The 17,574-nt window shown below is 42.9% G+C and overlaps 1 protein-coding gene across 13 annotated transcripts in view; it reads right to left on the bottom strand.

Moving 5' to 3' along the window:
• LOC137374015 (coiled-coil domain-containing protein 9-like) overlaps positions 1-17,574 on the bottom strand; it is a 386,016-nt gene that overhangs the window by 323,425 nt on the left and 45,017 nt on the right. Inside the window, exon 1 of one of the 13 annotated variants that reach the window (XM_068039774.1) lies at positions 16,885-16,960. The exons of 11 other annotated variants lie outside the window; for them this stretch is intronic. In XM_068039774.1, coding sequence (XP_067895875.1) covers positions 16,885-16,896 — 12 coding nt within the window. In that variant the 5' untranslated portion in view covers positions 16,897-16,960. Of the gene's footprint in view, positions 1-16,884; positions 16,961-17,574 lie in introns of those variants that run through there. One more of the 13 variants, XM_068039772.1, reaches the window with a different exon arrangement.

Below are 17,574 nucleotides of genomic sequence, written 5' to 3'. Positions count from 1 at the left end.
GTACTGAAACAGGCCCTTCGGCCCACCAAGCCTGTGCTGACCAACAACCACCTATTTATACTAATCCTACATTAACCCCATATTCCCTCCCACCTACCTACACTCGGGGCAATTTACAATGGCCAATTTACCTATCAACCTGCAAGTCTTTGGCTGTGGGAGGAAACTGGAGCACCCGGCGGAAATCCACAATGTCACAGGAAGAACTTGCAAACTCCGCACAGGCAGTAACCAGAACTGAACCCGGGTTGCTGGAGCTGTGAGGCTGCAGTGCTAACCACTGCGCCACTGTGCCACCCCGTGTTGTCTGGCGTACCAACCTCTACCTTGTAGAGGCTCAGCGCCAATTCTCAGACACTTCTTCCTACTTCCCCCTGGATCATGACCCCACCAAACATCAAGCTTTTGTCCACAGAACTGTCACTGACCTCATCTCCTCTGGAGATCTTCCCTCTACAGCTTCCTACCTCACAGTCCCACAAACCCCGGACAGCCCGCATCTACCTCCTTCCCAAAATCCACAAACAGGACTGTCATGGCAGGCCCATTGTTTCAGCCTGTTCCTGCCCCACTGAACTTATTTCTTCCTATCTTGATTCTATCTTTTCACACCTGGTCCAGTCTCTTCCCACCTACATCCGTGACTCTTCTGACGCCCTACGTCATTGACAATTTCCAGTTTCCTGGCCCCAACCACCTCCTCTTCACTATGGACGTCCAATCTCTCTGCACATCCATCCCCATCAGGACAGTTTGAGGGCTCTCCGCTTCTTCCTTGAACAGAGGCCCAACCAGTCCCCATCCACCACCACCCTCCTCCGTCTGGCTGAAGTTGTTCTCACATTGAACATCTTCTTCTTCAACTCCACTCACTTCCTTCAAGTAAAAGGTTGTTCCAGTCCTACTCAGGCCCCCTCCCCCAACTCTTTTTCCAGTACACTGATGACTGTATCAGTGCCAATTCTTGCTCCCACCCCGAACTGAAAAACTTCATCAACTTTATTTCCAATTTCCATCCTTCTCTCACCTTTAATCTCCGACACTTCTCTTCCCTTCCTCGACTTCTGTCTCCATCTCTGGGGATAGGCTGTACTAATATTCATTATAAGCCCACCGATTCCCACAGCTACCTCGACTACACTTCTTCACACCCTGCCTCCTGTAAGGACTCCATTCCATCCTCCCAGTTTCTCCGTCTCTGACGCATCTGCTTTGATGATCCAACCTTCCACGGCAGCACTTCTGATATGTCTTCCTTTTTCCTGAACCCCACCCCCCACTGTAATTGACAGGGCCCTTGATCGTGTCCGGCCCATTTCCTGCACCTCTACCCTCATCCCTTCCCCTCCTCCCAGAGCCGCGACAGGGTTCCTCTCGTCCTCACTTTCCACCCCAGCAGCCTCCACATCCAAAGGATTATCCTCCGCCATTTCCGCCACATCCAGCGTGATGCCACTACCAAACACATCTTCCCCTCCCGTCAGCATTCCAAAGGGATCATTCCCTCCGCGACACCCTGGTCCACTCCTCCATTACCCCCAACACCTTGTTCCCCTTCCACAGCACCTTCCCATGCAATCGCAGGAGGTGTAACACCTGCCCTTTGACCTCCTCTCTCCTCACTATCCAAGGTCCCAAGCACTCCTTTCAGGTGAAGCATCGATTCACTTGTACTTCTTTCTATTTAGTATACTGCCTTCGCTGCTCACAATGTGGTCTCCTCTACACTGGGGAGACCAAACGCAGATTGGGTGACCGCTTTGCGGAACACCTCTGCTCAGTCCAAAAGCACAACTCCGAGCTTCCGGTTGCTTGCCATTTCAACATGCCCACGTATCTGTCCTGGGCTTGCTGCAGTGTTCCAGTGAAGATCAATGCAAGCTCAAGGAACAGCATCTCATTTACCGATTAGGCATGCTACAGCCTGCTGGACTGAACATTGAGTTCAATAATTTCAGAGCATGACTGGCCCCCTTTTTTATTTTTAGCTTTTTTTTTTCTATATTTGTTTATTTTAGTTTAGTTTGTTTCATCATTCATTTTTTTAACCATCTGCCTACCCACTGTTTTTTTCACATTTGTGCTTTGGGCCAGGGCCGTTCATTTTTCTGTCAATTAACACCCTCTCTGCACTTTGTCTTTCAGCACACCATTAACATACTGTTTGCCTCTGCTCCATAACCTCCTGGTCAGGTATTCTCTGTGACCCTCAGTCCTATTAACAGCTTGCCTTTTGTTATCTCTTGCCCCAACCCTGCTTTATTTGCTTAAAACCCAATACATTTCTAACATTTGCCAGTTCTGATGAAGGGTCACTCACCTGAAACATTAACTCTGCTTCTCTCTCCACAGATGTGACCAGACCTGCTGAGTATTTCCAGCATTTCTTGTTTTTATTTAGCAAGGTAAATGTTTGGATGTAAGAAACTTAATTTCACACAAGAATCCATAGGTTCAAAAATGGATTTTGACTTCAGTCTGCTTAGAAGCAAAATTAAAATCTTACATGTGGTTGATCTGAGAAACAAAAAGCTCCATTTCTAGATGCATTTAATAAGGAAGGACAGCATGGGATGACGCACAAACAGAACTGATAGATTTCCAATTTCTAATTTTCAGAGCCGGCCACTAACTAGGAGATAAAAGTATGTAGACGCAGCTACAAAGTCAAAAGTCATGGATACAGAAGGCAATTAGTACCACCAAAATTGCTAATTACCTCCAAGAACAATTTGCATTAATAAAGCACCTTTAATGTGGAAAATTTCCCAAGGCACTTCACAGAAGCATTATCAGACAAAAATGGATGCCAAAACAGAGAGAGATATTAGGGGTGACCAATAGCTTGCAGAGGTGTGTTTTGAGGAGGGCATTAAAAAAGGGGCACATGGAGAGATGGAGGGGTTTAGATTTCAAGCTATACCAAGGGATACCACAAAACCAGAAAGGGCAGTCATCTTGATATCAGTGTGATCATAGGGTTATCTGCACTTAAGTTGAGGTTTCCAAAGGTATAAACTCTACCGCCATCATATTGCATCTGATAGCGGGGTTCCTAAAGGGTGGGTACAGTCAGTCCCAAATCAGAGCAGAAAGTGTCAAACAAACCCACACTCAAATTATGAATAGTGGTCAGTGACAACTCCAATATTTAATGATAATTCAGCTCACTGAAGATCATCAACCCAAGATGAGCATAAAAACAGATGCATGACTAAACCAATTCTAAATGATCAGACTCTCTGGTCTGAGCAAAGAATTGCGAATATGGCAGATTAGCAAATAAGTTTGGCACCCAAATACTGCTCGGATAGCCTTTGTAAAAGCCATGGGGCACTTTATGTAACTTCATTCAACATAAAATGAACAGTACACTATAATAAATCAGGTCAAAAATAATCACACAGAAAAGAACTCCAAATATCCCATATAGCAAATACAGCAAGAAGTACTCAATTGTCGACAAAAATGCTTCCACTTTTTTGAAGGCACCCAGATACAGCAAAAAGGTATCAGTGATATTTCAAGGGGAAAGTGGGAGGGAGGGGAGCGGCAAGAGAAAATAACAGAGAAAGACAGTAGAGGAGAAAAAGCAGAGTGGGAGAGAACGCAAGAGGGAAAGAGCGCGCAGTGAAGAGAGCATGAGAAAAAGCAACAGAACAGGTAAGAACGATAGGACAAGAGCAAGAAAGAAAAAAGGGCAAGAATGCAAGCAGGGGAGTAAGTGAAAGCGACAACAAGGACAGACAGAGAAAGGGGGAGGAAGGAAAGAGACAGAAAAAGGTTGAGAGAAACAGACAGAAAGGAAAGGAAAAAAGATTTTTTTTTTTTTAAAGTGGCTTTAATGGTCGAAAGCAAACTTTTTCAGGATCTTCTCAACTGACCCAGCTTTTCAAAGCCAACGACTGATAGGAGACTGAATATTTAGATTCAATTGACAGAATTAATTCAATGTTCCAATGTACAACCCTGGAAATATTTGTTTTCCATACATGATCTTTATATCATAAGGTTTAGATGAGTAATGGAGAAGAGCAAGGAACAATCTAAAGTAGAACTTATAAATCGGAAGAGGGCTAATTTCAATGGGATGAGGGGAATCTAGCCAGGGTATAATGGAGCCAAAGATTGACAGGGAAAACTGTAACAGAACAATGGGTGATCTTTAAGGAGGAAATGTTTCAGGTACAGGCTAGGTACGTTCAAACAAACAAGGGGGAAAGGTAAGGGAACCAAAGCCAGGCCTCCTTGAACGATAAGGGAGATAAAGAACATGATGCACGTCAGGTGAATTCTTCAAGAGAGAACCAGGCCAAATACAAAAAGTTGGGAGGGGAAATGAAGAGGAAAATATGAAAATAGAAAGGCAGTTCACATAAAAGGGAACCAAAATCATCATTTAAGAGGCAGGATGAGTCCTATTAAGGACAGAGGATGATATATGCTTAGAGGAGCAGAGGAAGGCTAGAACACTTAATGAGTACTTTGCAATGATGTTTACTAAGAGGATGCTGGCAAAATATTGGTAGAAGAAAAGATAGTAGAGAGAATGGATGGGATGAAAATTGATAGGCAGGATGTACTGGAAAGGCTGGCTATGCTTAGAGTGGATAAACTGCCTGGTCTGGATGGCTTGCATCCCAGGTTGCTAAAGGAAGTGCAAATGGTAATAAGGGAAAGGCTTGCCATATTCTTCCAATCTTCCCTAGATACAGGAGAGGTACCAGAGGATTGGACAGTGCCAAATCTGACACCCTTATTCAAGAAAGGGTGTAAGGAAATTCCTTGTAACTACAGGCTGGTCAGTTTATCAGTAGTGGGTAAGGTTTCAGAAACAATAATCAGGGGGGAAAAAAATCAACAGGCACTTAGAGAGGTTTGAGTTAATTAAGGACGGCCAATTTTAATTGAATTTTTTGATGAAGCAACAGAGAAGATTGATAAAGGGAAAGCAATGGATGTTACCTATATAGATTTTAAGAAAGCATTTGACAAAGTACCATATAAAAGGCTGATTAACAAAATTGAAGCTCATGGAATAGGAGTCATCTTGGATAAAAAAAATTGACTTAAGGACAGAAATCAGCAAGACATGGTAAATAGTTGTTTTTCAGACTGGAGGATGGCAGACAATGGTGTTCCCCAAGATTCAGTGCTGGGACCAACCACAGAACATTGAAAAATTAGGGCACAGAAGGAGGCCATTCACCCCATCATGCCTGCGCCAGCCGAAAAAACTAGCCGCCTAATCTAATCCCACCTTCCAGCACCTGGTCCGTGGCCTTGCAGGTTACAGCACTTCAGGATCATATCCAGGTATCTTTGAAATGAGTTGAGGGTTTTTGCCTCCATCACCATTCCTGGCACTGAATTCCAGACACCCACTACCCTCTGGGTGAAAAAGTTTTTCATGTCCCCTGTAATCCTTCTGGTAATTGACCTCTCCACTGGGGGAAACAGGTCCTTCCTGTCTACTCTAGCTAGGCCCCTCATAATTTTGTACACCTCAATTAAGTCACCTCTCAGCCTCCTCTGTTCCAAGGAAAACAACCCTAGACTATCCAATCTTTCCTCATAGCTGCAACTTTCAATCCCTGGCAACATTCTTGTAAATCTCCTCTGTACTTTCTCCAGAGCAATTACATCCTTCCTGTAATGTGGTGACCAGAACTGTAAGCAATACGCCAGCTGTGGCCTAACCAGCGTTTTACACAGTCCCAGCATTACATCCCTGCTTCTGTATTCTGTACCTCGGCCAATAAAGGAAATAATTCCATATGTCTTCTTCACCACTCTGTCCTGCCACCTCAGAGACCTGTGGACATGCACTCCAAGGTCCCTCACTTCTTCTATCCCTCTTAATTGATAAATTGCAGGAAGTTTGTTGTACAAAGATAATGCTGGAGCTTGTATTCACTCAGTTTCACATTTATTGTGCATAATAAAAGGATTACAAATATGCAACTCCTCACTCAAAACCTTTCCCAGCCCCAGTCAGTGCTCAACTAAAACCCTAATTAACACCCTTCACCAGCATATAATCAAACCATTGACACACAATTAACAGATTGCCTTCTTTCTTTTACAATAGAACTTAGAATTACACACTCGGACATTTCAAAATAAATTCAAAATTATGCACAAAGTATTAACATTCTCAAAGAATATTCCAAATTAAATCAAAATAAATTCCATATTGGGTACAAATTTTTTCTTTACATTGTGAGACGCCCCTCCTCCTCTAGCACCTCGAACAATTTCTTTGAACTCACATTTCTTTTTGTGAAAAAAAATCGGATAGCTGATGATTTGCAACTACCCATTTAAGTTTGGAGATTTCCTTTCTCTCTAGCATTTCTTTCAATCCAGCAAGGTCAATACGTAGTCTTTTCTCACTCACACTTTTTGTAGAGTGTATACTGTCCCACAAAGAACGATTATCCACATAACATTCAATGGGTATCTTATCTTCAGGCTGTCCCTTGTTCAGAATTTCACCAAAAACATTTGACAAATAGAACTCCATGTCCACTGCCTCTACAAGACCCAGTGTTTCCACAGCTTTTCACAACCTGTTTTATTTTCTTAGCCTCCCAAGCTAAAGGACACTGTTTCCCATTTTCACCCATCAGAAATATTATGAAACCAGCTGCACTTGAATACCCATCAGCAAGATTAGCACATGAAGCATCACTAAAAATTATTAGCTTCATGTTCTCTGAGTCACCTGACGATGGAAACTTCAGTACATATTGCTCCAGATGTAGTTCTTTCAACGTTTTATTTGCCCTTAAAACATTCTCAACTTTCAGATGTTTCATCACCGTGCTTAACTCCAGCACATCAAAACTAGCATCAGGCCTAGTCTGAGAGCCCAACCAGTTTAATTGACCCACCAGGCTTCACAATTGCTCAATCTCTGCTTTAGATATATCATCAACTTTCTGTGATAACTTAACACGATTAACCGGGATGGGAGTAACACACTCTAAATAGAATTGTTGATTCAAACTTAATCCAGATTTAGTCTGCTTAATATCTAAACCAATATATTTAAAGGCCCACAAGCCTGACTCCCAATCTTAACTTGTCTTAATCTTATTAATAACATATTTCTCAAAATCTGCAGTACCACCCCATAAGAAATCATCAACATGCAACATGAAGATGCCTGAAAGTTTCCCTTTATGATACCAATAGAAAATGGCAGGATCTGCTTTTAGTTGAACACAACCAATTTTCACCAAAACAGATCTCACCGAGAAATACCACAACCTGGAAGCCCCATTAATGCCATTTGTTCAGTTTCCATAAATTTCCTTCTGTATCTGCTGCATCTTTAGGTGGTTTCAGATACATTTTTCTCTGAAAAGTATCACCTTGCAGAAATGCTGCTTCTGTGTCACTGGATCTACATTCCCATGAATATGTGGCCAAAAAAGCCAAAATGATTTTCAAGAGCTCAGCCCTGTGGAATGCTCCTCCTGTACTATGTGGGAAATCAGGGACACTTCTAGTGTCCCTGGCGACCATGTGTGCAGGAAGTGTGTCCAGCTGCAGCTACTAGCTGACCGCATTGCGCAGCTGGAGCTGCGGATGGACTCACTGTGGAGCATCCGCGATGCTGAGGACGTTGTGGCTAGCACGTTTAGCTAGGTGGTCACACCGCAGGTAATGGCTGCAGAGGCAGAAAAGGGATGGGTGACCACCAGGAGGAGTAGTAGGCGCAAGCAGGTAGTGCAGGGGTCCCCTGTGGCCATCCCTCTCTCAAACAGAAATACCGCTTTGGATACTGTTGGGGGTGGATGGCCTCCCAGGGGAAAGCAGCAACAGCCAAGTTCGTGGCACCACGGATGGCTCTGCTGCTCAGGAGGGGAGGAAAAAGAGTGGGAGAGCCATACTGATAGAGGGTTCAATCGTAAGGGGAACAGACAGGCGTTTCTGTGGCCACAAACGAGACTCCAGGATGGTATGTTGCCTCTTTGGTGCTAGGGTCAAGGATGTCTCGGAGTGGCTGCAGGACATTCTGAAGGGAGAGGGTGAACAGTCAGAGGTCGTGGTATACATTGGTACCAACGACATAGGTAGAAAGAGGGATGAGGTCCTGCAACAAGAATTTAGGGAGCTAGGTAGATTAAAAAGCAGGACCTCAAAGGCTGTAATCTCTGGATTACTCCCAGTGCCACGTGCTAGTGAGTATAGGAATAGGAGGATAGAGCAGATGAATGCGTGGCTGCAGGAGGTGGTGCAGGAGAGAAGGCTTTAGTTTCCTGGATCACTGGGTCTGTTTCTGGCAAAGGTGGGACCTGTACAAGTTGGACGGGTTGCACCTGAACTGGAACGGGACCAACATCCTTGCTGGGAGGTTTGCTAGTGCTGTTGGGGGGAGGGAGGTGGGGGGTGGGGGGGGGTGGGGTGGAGTTTAAACTAATTTGGCAGGGGGATGGGATACAGAGCAGAGTTACAATAGGGGGTGATGCACAGTCAAATATAGAAGATAAAATGAATCAGTCTGGAAGACAGAGCAAATCTAGACCTGTTAAGGCACAAGTGAAAAATGCAATGCTGGATTGCATCTATTTTAATGCAAGGAGTCTTACTAGTAAGGCAGACGAATTGAGGGAATTGATCAGCACACAGCATTATGATCTTATTGCTATCACAGAGACATGGTTGAGGGAGGGGCAGGACTGGCAGCTCAATATTCCAGGGTACAGAATCTTCAGGCATGGCAGGGAAGGGGTAAAAGAGCAGGTGGCATTGCACTGTTGATCAAGGAGTCAATTACTGCAGTGAGGAGGGATGATATCTTAGAAGGTTCCTCAAATGAGGCCATATGGGTAGAACATAAAAACAAAAAGGGGGCAGTCACTTGGCTGGGAGTGTACTACAGGCCTCCAAACAGTCAAGGAGAGATAGAGGAGCAGATATGTAGGCAAATCTCAGAGAGGTGCAAAAATAATAGGGTAATAATAGTAGGGGATTTCAATACTGATATTGCCCCATATCAACAGGGATAGTCTTAGTGCAAAAGGCTTAAAGGAGGAGAAATTCTTAAAATGCATACAGGAGAGCTTTTTGAGCCAATGCATAGCTAGTCCTACAAGGGAAGGGGCAGTACTGGACCTAATCCTAGGGAATGAAGCCAGACAAGTGGTCGAAGTGTCAGTGGGGGAGCATTTCGGGGATAGTGACCATAACTCTAAGATTTAAGGTAGTTATGGAAAAGGACAAAGATAAAGGTACTGAATTGGGGGAAGGCCGATTTTAAGATGATAAAACAGGATCTGGCCAAAGTGGACTGGGAGCAGCTCCTTGTAGGAAAGTCGACATCAGATCAGTGGGAGTCAAAGAGGAAATAGTGAGAGTTCAGAGCCAACATGTACCCACTAAAGTGAAGGGTAGGACCAAGAAGTCCAGGGAACCCTGGATGTCAAGGGATATAGAGGATTGGATCAGTGAAAAAAAAGGAGGCTTATTGCAATTCAGAGTGCTGAAAACAGTGGAGGCACGAAAGGAGTATAGAAAGTGTAGGGGGTACTTAAAAAAGTAATTAGCAGAGCAAAGAGGGGACATGAAAAAACACTGGCCAGCAAGGTAAAGGAAAATCCTAAGGCATTTTATAAGTATATTAAGGGCAAGAGGATAACCAGAGAGTCCCATTAGGGACCAAAGTGGCAATCTATGTGTGCAGCCGGAGAGGTGAGGTTTTAAATGATTACTTTTCATCTGTGTTCACTATGGAGAAGGACAACATCGGTGTAGAGATCAGGGAGGGGGATTGTGATATACTTGAACATATTAGCATTGAAAAGGAGGAAGTATTAGCTGTTTTAGTGGGCTTAAAAGTGGATAAATCCTCAGACCCAGATTAGATGTATCCCAGGCTGTTATGTGAGGCAAGGGAGGAGATAGCAGGGGCTCTGACACAAATTTTCAAATCCTCTCTGGAGGATTGGAGGACAGCAAATGTGATACTATTATTTAAGAAGGGTAGCAGGGATAAACCAGGTAATTACAGGCCAGTGAGTCTAACATCAGTGGTAAGGAAAATATTGGAAAAAATTCTGAGGGACAGGATTAATCTCCACTTGGAGAGGCAGGGATTAATCAGGGATAGTCAGCATGGCATTGTCAGGGGCAATCGTGTCTGACTAAGTTGATTGAATTTTTTGAGGCAGTGACGAAATGTGTAAATGAAGGTAAAGCAGCTGATGTAGTCTATATGGACTTCAGTAAGGCATTTGATAAGGTCCCGCATGGGAGATTGGTTAAGAAGGTAAGAGCCCATGGGATCCAGGGCAATTTGGCAAATTGGATCCAAAATTGGCTTAGTGGCAGGAGGCAGAGGATAATGGTCGAGGGTATTTTTGCGAGTGGAAGCCTGTGACCAGTGGTGTACTGCAGGGATCGGTGCTGGGACCCTTGTTGTTTGTAGTGTACATTAATGATTTAGACGTGAATATAGGAGGTACGATCAGTAAGTTCGCAGATGACACAAAAATTGTGGTGTTGTAAATAGGGAGGAGGAAAGCCTTAGATTACAGGACGATATAGATGGCCTGGTAAGATGGGCGGAGCTGCGGCAAATGGAATCTAATCCTGAAAAGTGTGAGGTGATGCATTTTGGGAGGACAAGGCAAGGGAAGATACAATGGATGGTAGGACCCTAGGAAGTACAAAGGCTCAAAGGGATGTTGGTGTACTTGTCCATAGATCACTGAAAACAGCAGCACAGGTAGATAAGGTGGTTAGGAAAGCATATGGGATACTTGCCTTTATTAGCCGAGGCATAGAATATAAGAGCAGGGTGGTTATGATGGAGCGGTATAAAACGCTAGTTAGGCCACAGCTGGAGTACTGTGTACAGTTCTGGGCACCACACTTAGGAAGGATGTGATTGCACTGGAGAGGGTGCAGAGGAGATTCACCAGGATGTTGCCTGGGCTGGAGCATTTCAGCTATGAAGAGAGACTGAAAAGGCTAGGGTTGTTTTCCTTAGAACAGAGAAGGCTGAGGGGAGATATGATTGAGGTATACAAAATTATGAGAGGCACTGATAGGTTAGATAGGAAGAAACTTTTTCCCTTAGCGGAGGGGTCAATAACCAGGGGGCATAGATTTATGATAAGGGGCAGGAGGTTTAGAAGCGATTTGAGGAAAAGAATTTTTCACCCAAAGGGTGGTTGGAATCTGGAACGCACTGCCTGAAGAGGTGGTAGAGGCAGAAACCCTCATAACATTTAAGTAGTATTTAGATGAGCACCTGAAATGCCATAGCATACAAGACTACAGGCCAAGTGCTGGAAAATGGGATTACAATAGTTCGGTGCTTGATGGCCGGCACAGACACGATGGGCCGAAGGGCCTGTTTCTGTGCTGTATAACTCCATGACTGTATGACTAAGATTACTTTTCCAGCTGTGGGAGAGTCCATTCTAACATCAGTATCACCCAGTCGCTCTTCCAAACCCCTCGCAACTAACCTTACTTTAGCCTTATAAGTTCCATTGGGAAGGACTTCTTCAGTACAAATCCACCTATGCGACAAGGCTGGCTGTCCCCTATCTGGTACCTCAAAATAAACTCCAAACTCTCTCCAACTCTCTAATTCCTTATGTTTTGCTTCTCTTATTAGTCTATCCTCAAGTTTATTGGCAGCCACTAAAACATGATGATCATGAGAACTTCTGCTTCTAGTTCTCTTCTGAGACGGCCCTCGAGCCTTCCTTTTTTTGTGGAATCTGTTCACACTACGGCCTCTATTAGCACTTTGATGTCTTTCGGAACTACTGCAAGATCATCTCCCTCGCACTTTATTGGAGGCTCTTTCTCTAGTATGTGATCGCTTCCTTACGCAAGAGTCACTATCCTGACCCACTATCAAAATTTGCACTGCACTTTCTTACCCTCCACCCTTGCACCCCATTCTGCCAGTCCATGGCTCTGGCTTCTTGGTCATCATCTTGAATATTTAACCAATACTTAAACTTGCTGGTAGATTTTCCTGCACGCCCCACAATTGTCGCATCCCTCCATTTATCAGACCCCTATGGAATATATGTCACCCGAGTATCTACTCGAGGCAATTGGCCTTTGATGTGATAGCTCTTTCCTGAACATCATGAACAGTTAACATTACTATCCAATTCCTGATCTACCTGTGCCTCAGGACCTTCATCACAAAACACATGAGTATTTGAGGTACAAGGTGCCTCTTTTTCCTCTAACAGCTGCTCAGATTCTGAGATTTTGTAATCAACTCTGATTAATCATGAAGAATGAACCTTAACAGTTTGACTCCCATGCTTGATAACTACTGTCTTACCATCCCGACCAATTACCTTACCAGGGCCCTTCCATTCCCTATGGCTGTCTCTTTTATATTACACCAAATCTCCTGAACTACATTCCACTTCAGATGGCCTTATACAATGCCTCAGAGCTCTGCGAATTTTCACAGAGACCTCAGCCTTGATGAAAGCCCATCTCCCTGCACGCAAAGCATTCAAATGTGTAGAAAAAAATGGAAGTAATTGTAGTATCTTCTAGAGCAGAAGGACCGTCACACAGGACAGAAGGCAATTTGGAATTCCGCCCATAGACCAATTGGTAGGAACCTATCCTCCAGCCATCTGAAGCGAATTGTTCGCATGAACCGCCCATGCCAGGGCAGTTGTCAACTTGCAGTTTGGCTGGTCAGCTAAGATTTTATATAACATTTCATCAACTACTGCGTGATTCCTTTCACAAAGCCCATTGCTGAAAGGACTTTCAGCTGCAGTATTCATAACTGTAATGTTCATGTTTTCACACATATCCCTGAACTCGGTGGCAAGTTCCCCTCCATTATCAATCAGAAACTTAGCTGGTGCCCCAAGCCCAGTCCCTATGCATTTCTCCATAATTTTGTCTATAATCACCCTTTTGTCCTCACTATTATTGTAGAAAGACTAAATCTAGTTGCTAGGTCTATAAAATGTAAAATGAAAATATTCTTCTCTTTGTCCCATACCTTTGAACCCATGGCAACTACCTCGTTAAAATCACATGCCAATGGAAGGCTGACAATAGGATGTGATGGTGTCCTCCGATACTTTTTTACAAATTTCACACTTTTCACTAATCTCTTCTATTATCCTCATATACTCTTCATCAATCACACCTGCATCTTTAAGGTTTTTATTCACTGACAAGAAGGGTGAGCAAATTGTCTGTGTAACTTTAAGACAATTTGCCTTTTATCTCTCTGATTGGGAACACCCGATGCCATCAATACTTCTGACACTGTGACTAGAAATATCAGGTTTTGTTAAGGGTACACAATAATGCCCTGACTGAGTAAATTGCAAATTCACCAGCTACCCAAAAACAATTGCTTTATCATGCTCCATATCAAGTTTCATCTGTGCCTTTTCATTGAAGGCTTACTCAAGAGTAAAGGTATCTCACTGGAGACATCAGTACTGATAAAGTGGCTTACCCCAGCTATTTTACATGGGATTACTACTCTCTTCAGTGACTTCAATGTGTTGTCATCACCAAACCTAAGTACCTTTATAGTCCTTTACCTTGCGTCGATCCTCACTACTGAGTGAATCCAGATAACAGTAACCAATCATTTCCACATAGTGTCGACGAACAAGTGCTATCCAGTACAGGACTAAAACTCCTTGTGACTAGTACAATTTGTTCACATCCATCAGCACCTCACTCTTCTGCCTCAGAATTCTCTGCGTTGTGTGTTATTTCAAAGACTCTACCCCTCTGCTTAGGACAGCTCATTGCATAATGATACTTTGAGTCACATCTGAAGCACCTATTAACTGTTCCTTGGGCATTCCTGGGAGTCATTCATCTTTGATTGCTGTTCCAATTCTGTCTTCCACTGTAATATTCAGACCTGCTAAAGGTGCTTTCATCTTCATTCCTCCTGTCTTTAACTCATCCATTGTACTTAGGCCTGTTTCCCGTACCTGGATTATTTCTAAATCTTGTAAACATTGAGTCCTTCATTCTTTGTGTCACTGCAGAATGCCCCGCTTGCTATACCAGGACTGCAGCAAATGACTGTTTCCCCAGGAACTTTTTTTAATGCCGCGGACATTTGGTCCAACAGGGAGTCTTTATCCAAGAACCGAACCCCAGTTAGAACCAGGAGCCTGTCCATATGCAATACCCTAGCACAATCTCGAAATTTAAAAGCTAGCACTGAACCAGGGATCTGCAAATTGAATTTCCTTAATCATTGATACAATCTGTTAAAGTCCATGATATATTCCTCCACTGAATAACCATCTGTTTTCCGAAATCTATCAAAGTCTGACCATGCCACATATACATTCAATAGGTCATCTTTCTTGTAAATTTCATCTAAGAATTCTAACAGAAGATCCAACCCTTCACTGATATCCAACTAATGAGCATCCAGTTCAGAAAACACTTTACTTCTGATTTTACTTCTGGCTGGAAGTGACAATGCCAAAACCATACCTTGCTTCCTTTTTGGTAGAAATGTAACCCATGTCCACATATCCACTTCACTCTTCCACTGGTCATATGGTTCAGACTCCGAGAACACCAGAGGGTAATCATACCCCGACAATTTGCACTTGTTTTCTGCCTTGCTTTCTGCCATATTTTTTTCACAATAGCCCTTGCGATTTTAGCTTTCTATCCAAGAAAAAAAAAATCCTATTTTCCAACCTTCAGCTTTAGGCAACCATTCTCTGCTACCAAGTATGCCGTAGAAAGATAAAGCTGGAGCTTTTATTTACTCAGTTTCACATTTATTGTGCAGAGTAAAAGGATTACAAACATGTCACTCCTCACTCAAACTCCTTGTGACTAGTACAATTCGTTCAGATCCATCAGCACCTCACTCTTCTGCCTCATGTCGCTCCTCGCTCAAACTCCTTGTGACTAGTACAATTCGTTTAGATCCATCAGTCCCAGTCAGTGTCTGCTTACAAGCTACCAATCGACTGCAACACAATACAGATAGGCTAGCAGAATGGGCAGACAAGTGGCGGATGGAATTTAATACATAGAAGTGTGAGGTGACGTATTTTGGCAAAAGGAATAGGGTGAGGCAATATAGACTAAATAGCACAGTTCTAAATAGTGTACACGGACAGAGGAACTTGGAGTTAATGTGCATAGATCTTTGCAGATGGCAGGACATATTGAGAGAGTAGTTAGTAAAGAATATGGAATCTTGCACTTCATAAATAGAGGTATTGAGTACAAAAGAAGGGAAGCTATGCTGAACTTTTATAAAGCTCTGGTTAGTCTACAACTCGAGTATTGCATCTGATACTGGTCATCAGACCTTAGAAAGGATGCGAAGGACCTTGAGTGTACAGAGGAGATTTACCAGAATGGTTCCAGGGATGAAGGATTTTAGTTACAAGGTCAGGTTGAAGAAGCTGGAGTTGTTCCCCTTGGAGAAAAGGAGATTGAAGGGAGATTTGATAGAGGTGTACAAGATTATGACAGGTTTAGGTAAAGTAGGCAAAGAAAAACTGTTCCCATTAACCAATGGTACAAGGACAAGAGGACACAGATTGAGAGTTTTATGCAAGAAATGCAGGGGGATGTGTGGAAGAACTTTTTTATGCAGTAAATAGAAATGACCTGGAACCTGCTGGCTCAGAGGGTGGTAGAAGCAGAGATGATAAATGATTTCAAAAAATAATTGGTTGGGCACTTGAGGGAAATGAAACAACATGGCTACAGGGAGAGAACAGAGGAATGGGACTGATTGGATTTCTCTCCAGAGAGCCGGCACAGACTCAATGGGTCGAATGGCCTCCTTCTGTGTCAATATGACTCTATATTTGCAAAAAAATTGTGTAAACATCTACTTCAAATTAGAATAAACTAAGTTTTACTCAATTCCAGATAAAATCCCATCTGATGTTAATGCATTGCAATTCCTGGTCCTTTAATACACTCACTGTGGCCATTCACAATAGGTATGACACACATGGTAGCGATCTTAAGGATAACAATGCATAGGAAGGAAACTCTGGATGACTGTGCTCAGCAATAGAAGTGATAAATCTTTTTTTTAAAAATTGACAGAAAATGAAAAGAATTAAAGACTTCCACATGTGTTTGAAGCAAGATATGAAGATTTCCCTCCAGCCCTGGAAACTAGCTCAATTCACTAGTATTAATTTATCACTAATGCTTCCCCCCATTCTCAGATGACAAAGGAAATAAAGCAATCTACAGCTGTTCTACAATTCTCAGAGAGCAATAACAGCACGATCTAATAGTAAAATGTGACGGTACTAATAAAAAACAAAGTTGTTTAATTTTAAAATATCCTTGTAAACCTAAGTAGCATACTGACAAAGCTTTTTATTCCAATAACTATCTCTCTGTTGCCAGCCAGTAGAATGCTACATGTCAATACCTTTAACACACTCAACATGGCAGGACAAATGCACAGTCATAACTATTCCGGCTGCTGCCTTAGTCTGGGAACAGGGTCCCTTTCATAGTGTGGCACACTTTAGTTGCCGTCTCAACTGACCTCCCACAAGGAAGAGTTTGAAACATCATCATGCAAAATACTGTATATATATATATATATATATATATATACACACACACATATATACACACACACAGTGCTGATCATACCCAACATTCAATGCTTGACTCCTGACAATGTTTCAACAGCTGTAAGCAGACCTCAGCTGATCAACCAGCCTGCAAATGGCAGGCACTATCGTCCATTTAACAAGCCATTTCGAGCTAATACAGATTTACATTTGACTTCACACTCTGCTGGACACAACAGAACTTATTTTGTTACTCACAGCTACCATGAAGGCCACCTCAGTCTTTTAGAATGTAAAACAAAACACTCACAGTTTTGTGCATTTTGAATATTAGCAATCCTGGGCTGCTTCCAAACAGCTTCTAGAGGCATCAGTCAGTGTCCCAGTAGTAACTGCATGGTGATCGTGATCATGCTTTGATTACAAAAGCCTGCGGGCTTCAAGCCAAGTGCCTAGGCAGCTTGACAAATGCATCCACAGCTCTGCATTGGGTATTTTACCCAGCCACTCCTACATCCAGGATTACTGTTAAAAGCCACATTTCCATGGACACAGTTTAATAGACAATATCCCTATTGTGGAGACCAAAAGAACTGTAAACTCCAGAAATAAACCTACTCTTCAGATCCACCACCCCCCCCCCCCCCCCAAAACAAATTTGGAAAGCTCCACATATTTTGAATATAGGATGATGTCTGTTGCACTGCACACATCAGCCACTATTTGCAGGCAAATAAATGGATACCTTGTTTAGAACAGCTTTTAAAGAGACACCAGCTTTCTTCCATTTTAAAACTGACCCACAAGATGGTTTTAGTAAGTGTTAACATGAATATCACCTTCACTATCTATTCCCCAGAGAAAAATGCCTGATACAATATTACTACAATATGAAGCTCTGTAACCTAAATTATACCTATCCAAAAAAAGAATTAAAATATGAACAAGCTCCATGAAATGTCCAGTCACTTCTCATCTGGTAGGTATGGGGATAAAGGTC

The sequence above is a fragment of the Heterodontus francisci genome, chromosome 9 (genome assembly GCF_036365525.1).
Source record: "Heterodontus francisci isolate sHetFra1 chromosome 9, sHetFra1.hap1, whole genome shotgun sequence".
Taxonomy (NCBI): Eukaryota; Metazoa; Chordata; class Chondrichthyes; order Heterodontiformes; family Heterodontidae; genus Heterodontus; species Heterodontus francisci.
The sequence above is the reverse complement of the archived record's forward strand: the minus strand, read 5'-3'. Positions and strand labels throughout refer to the sequence as shown.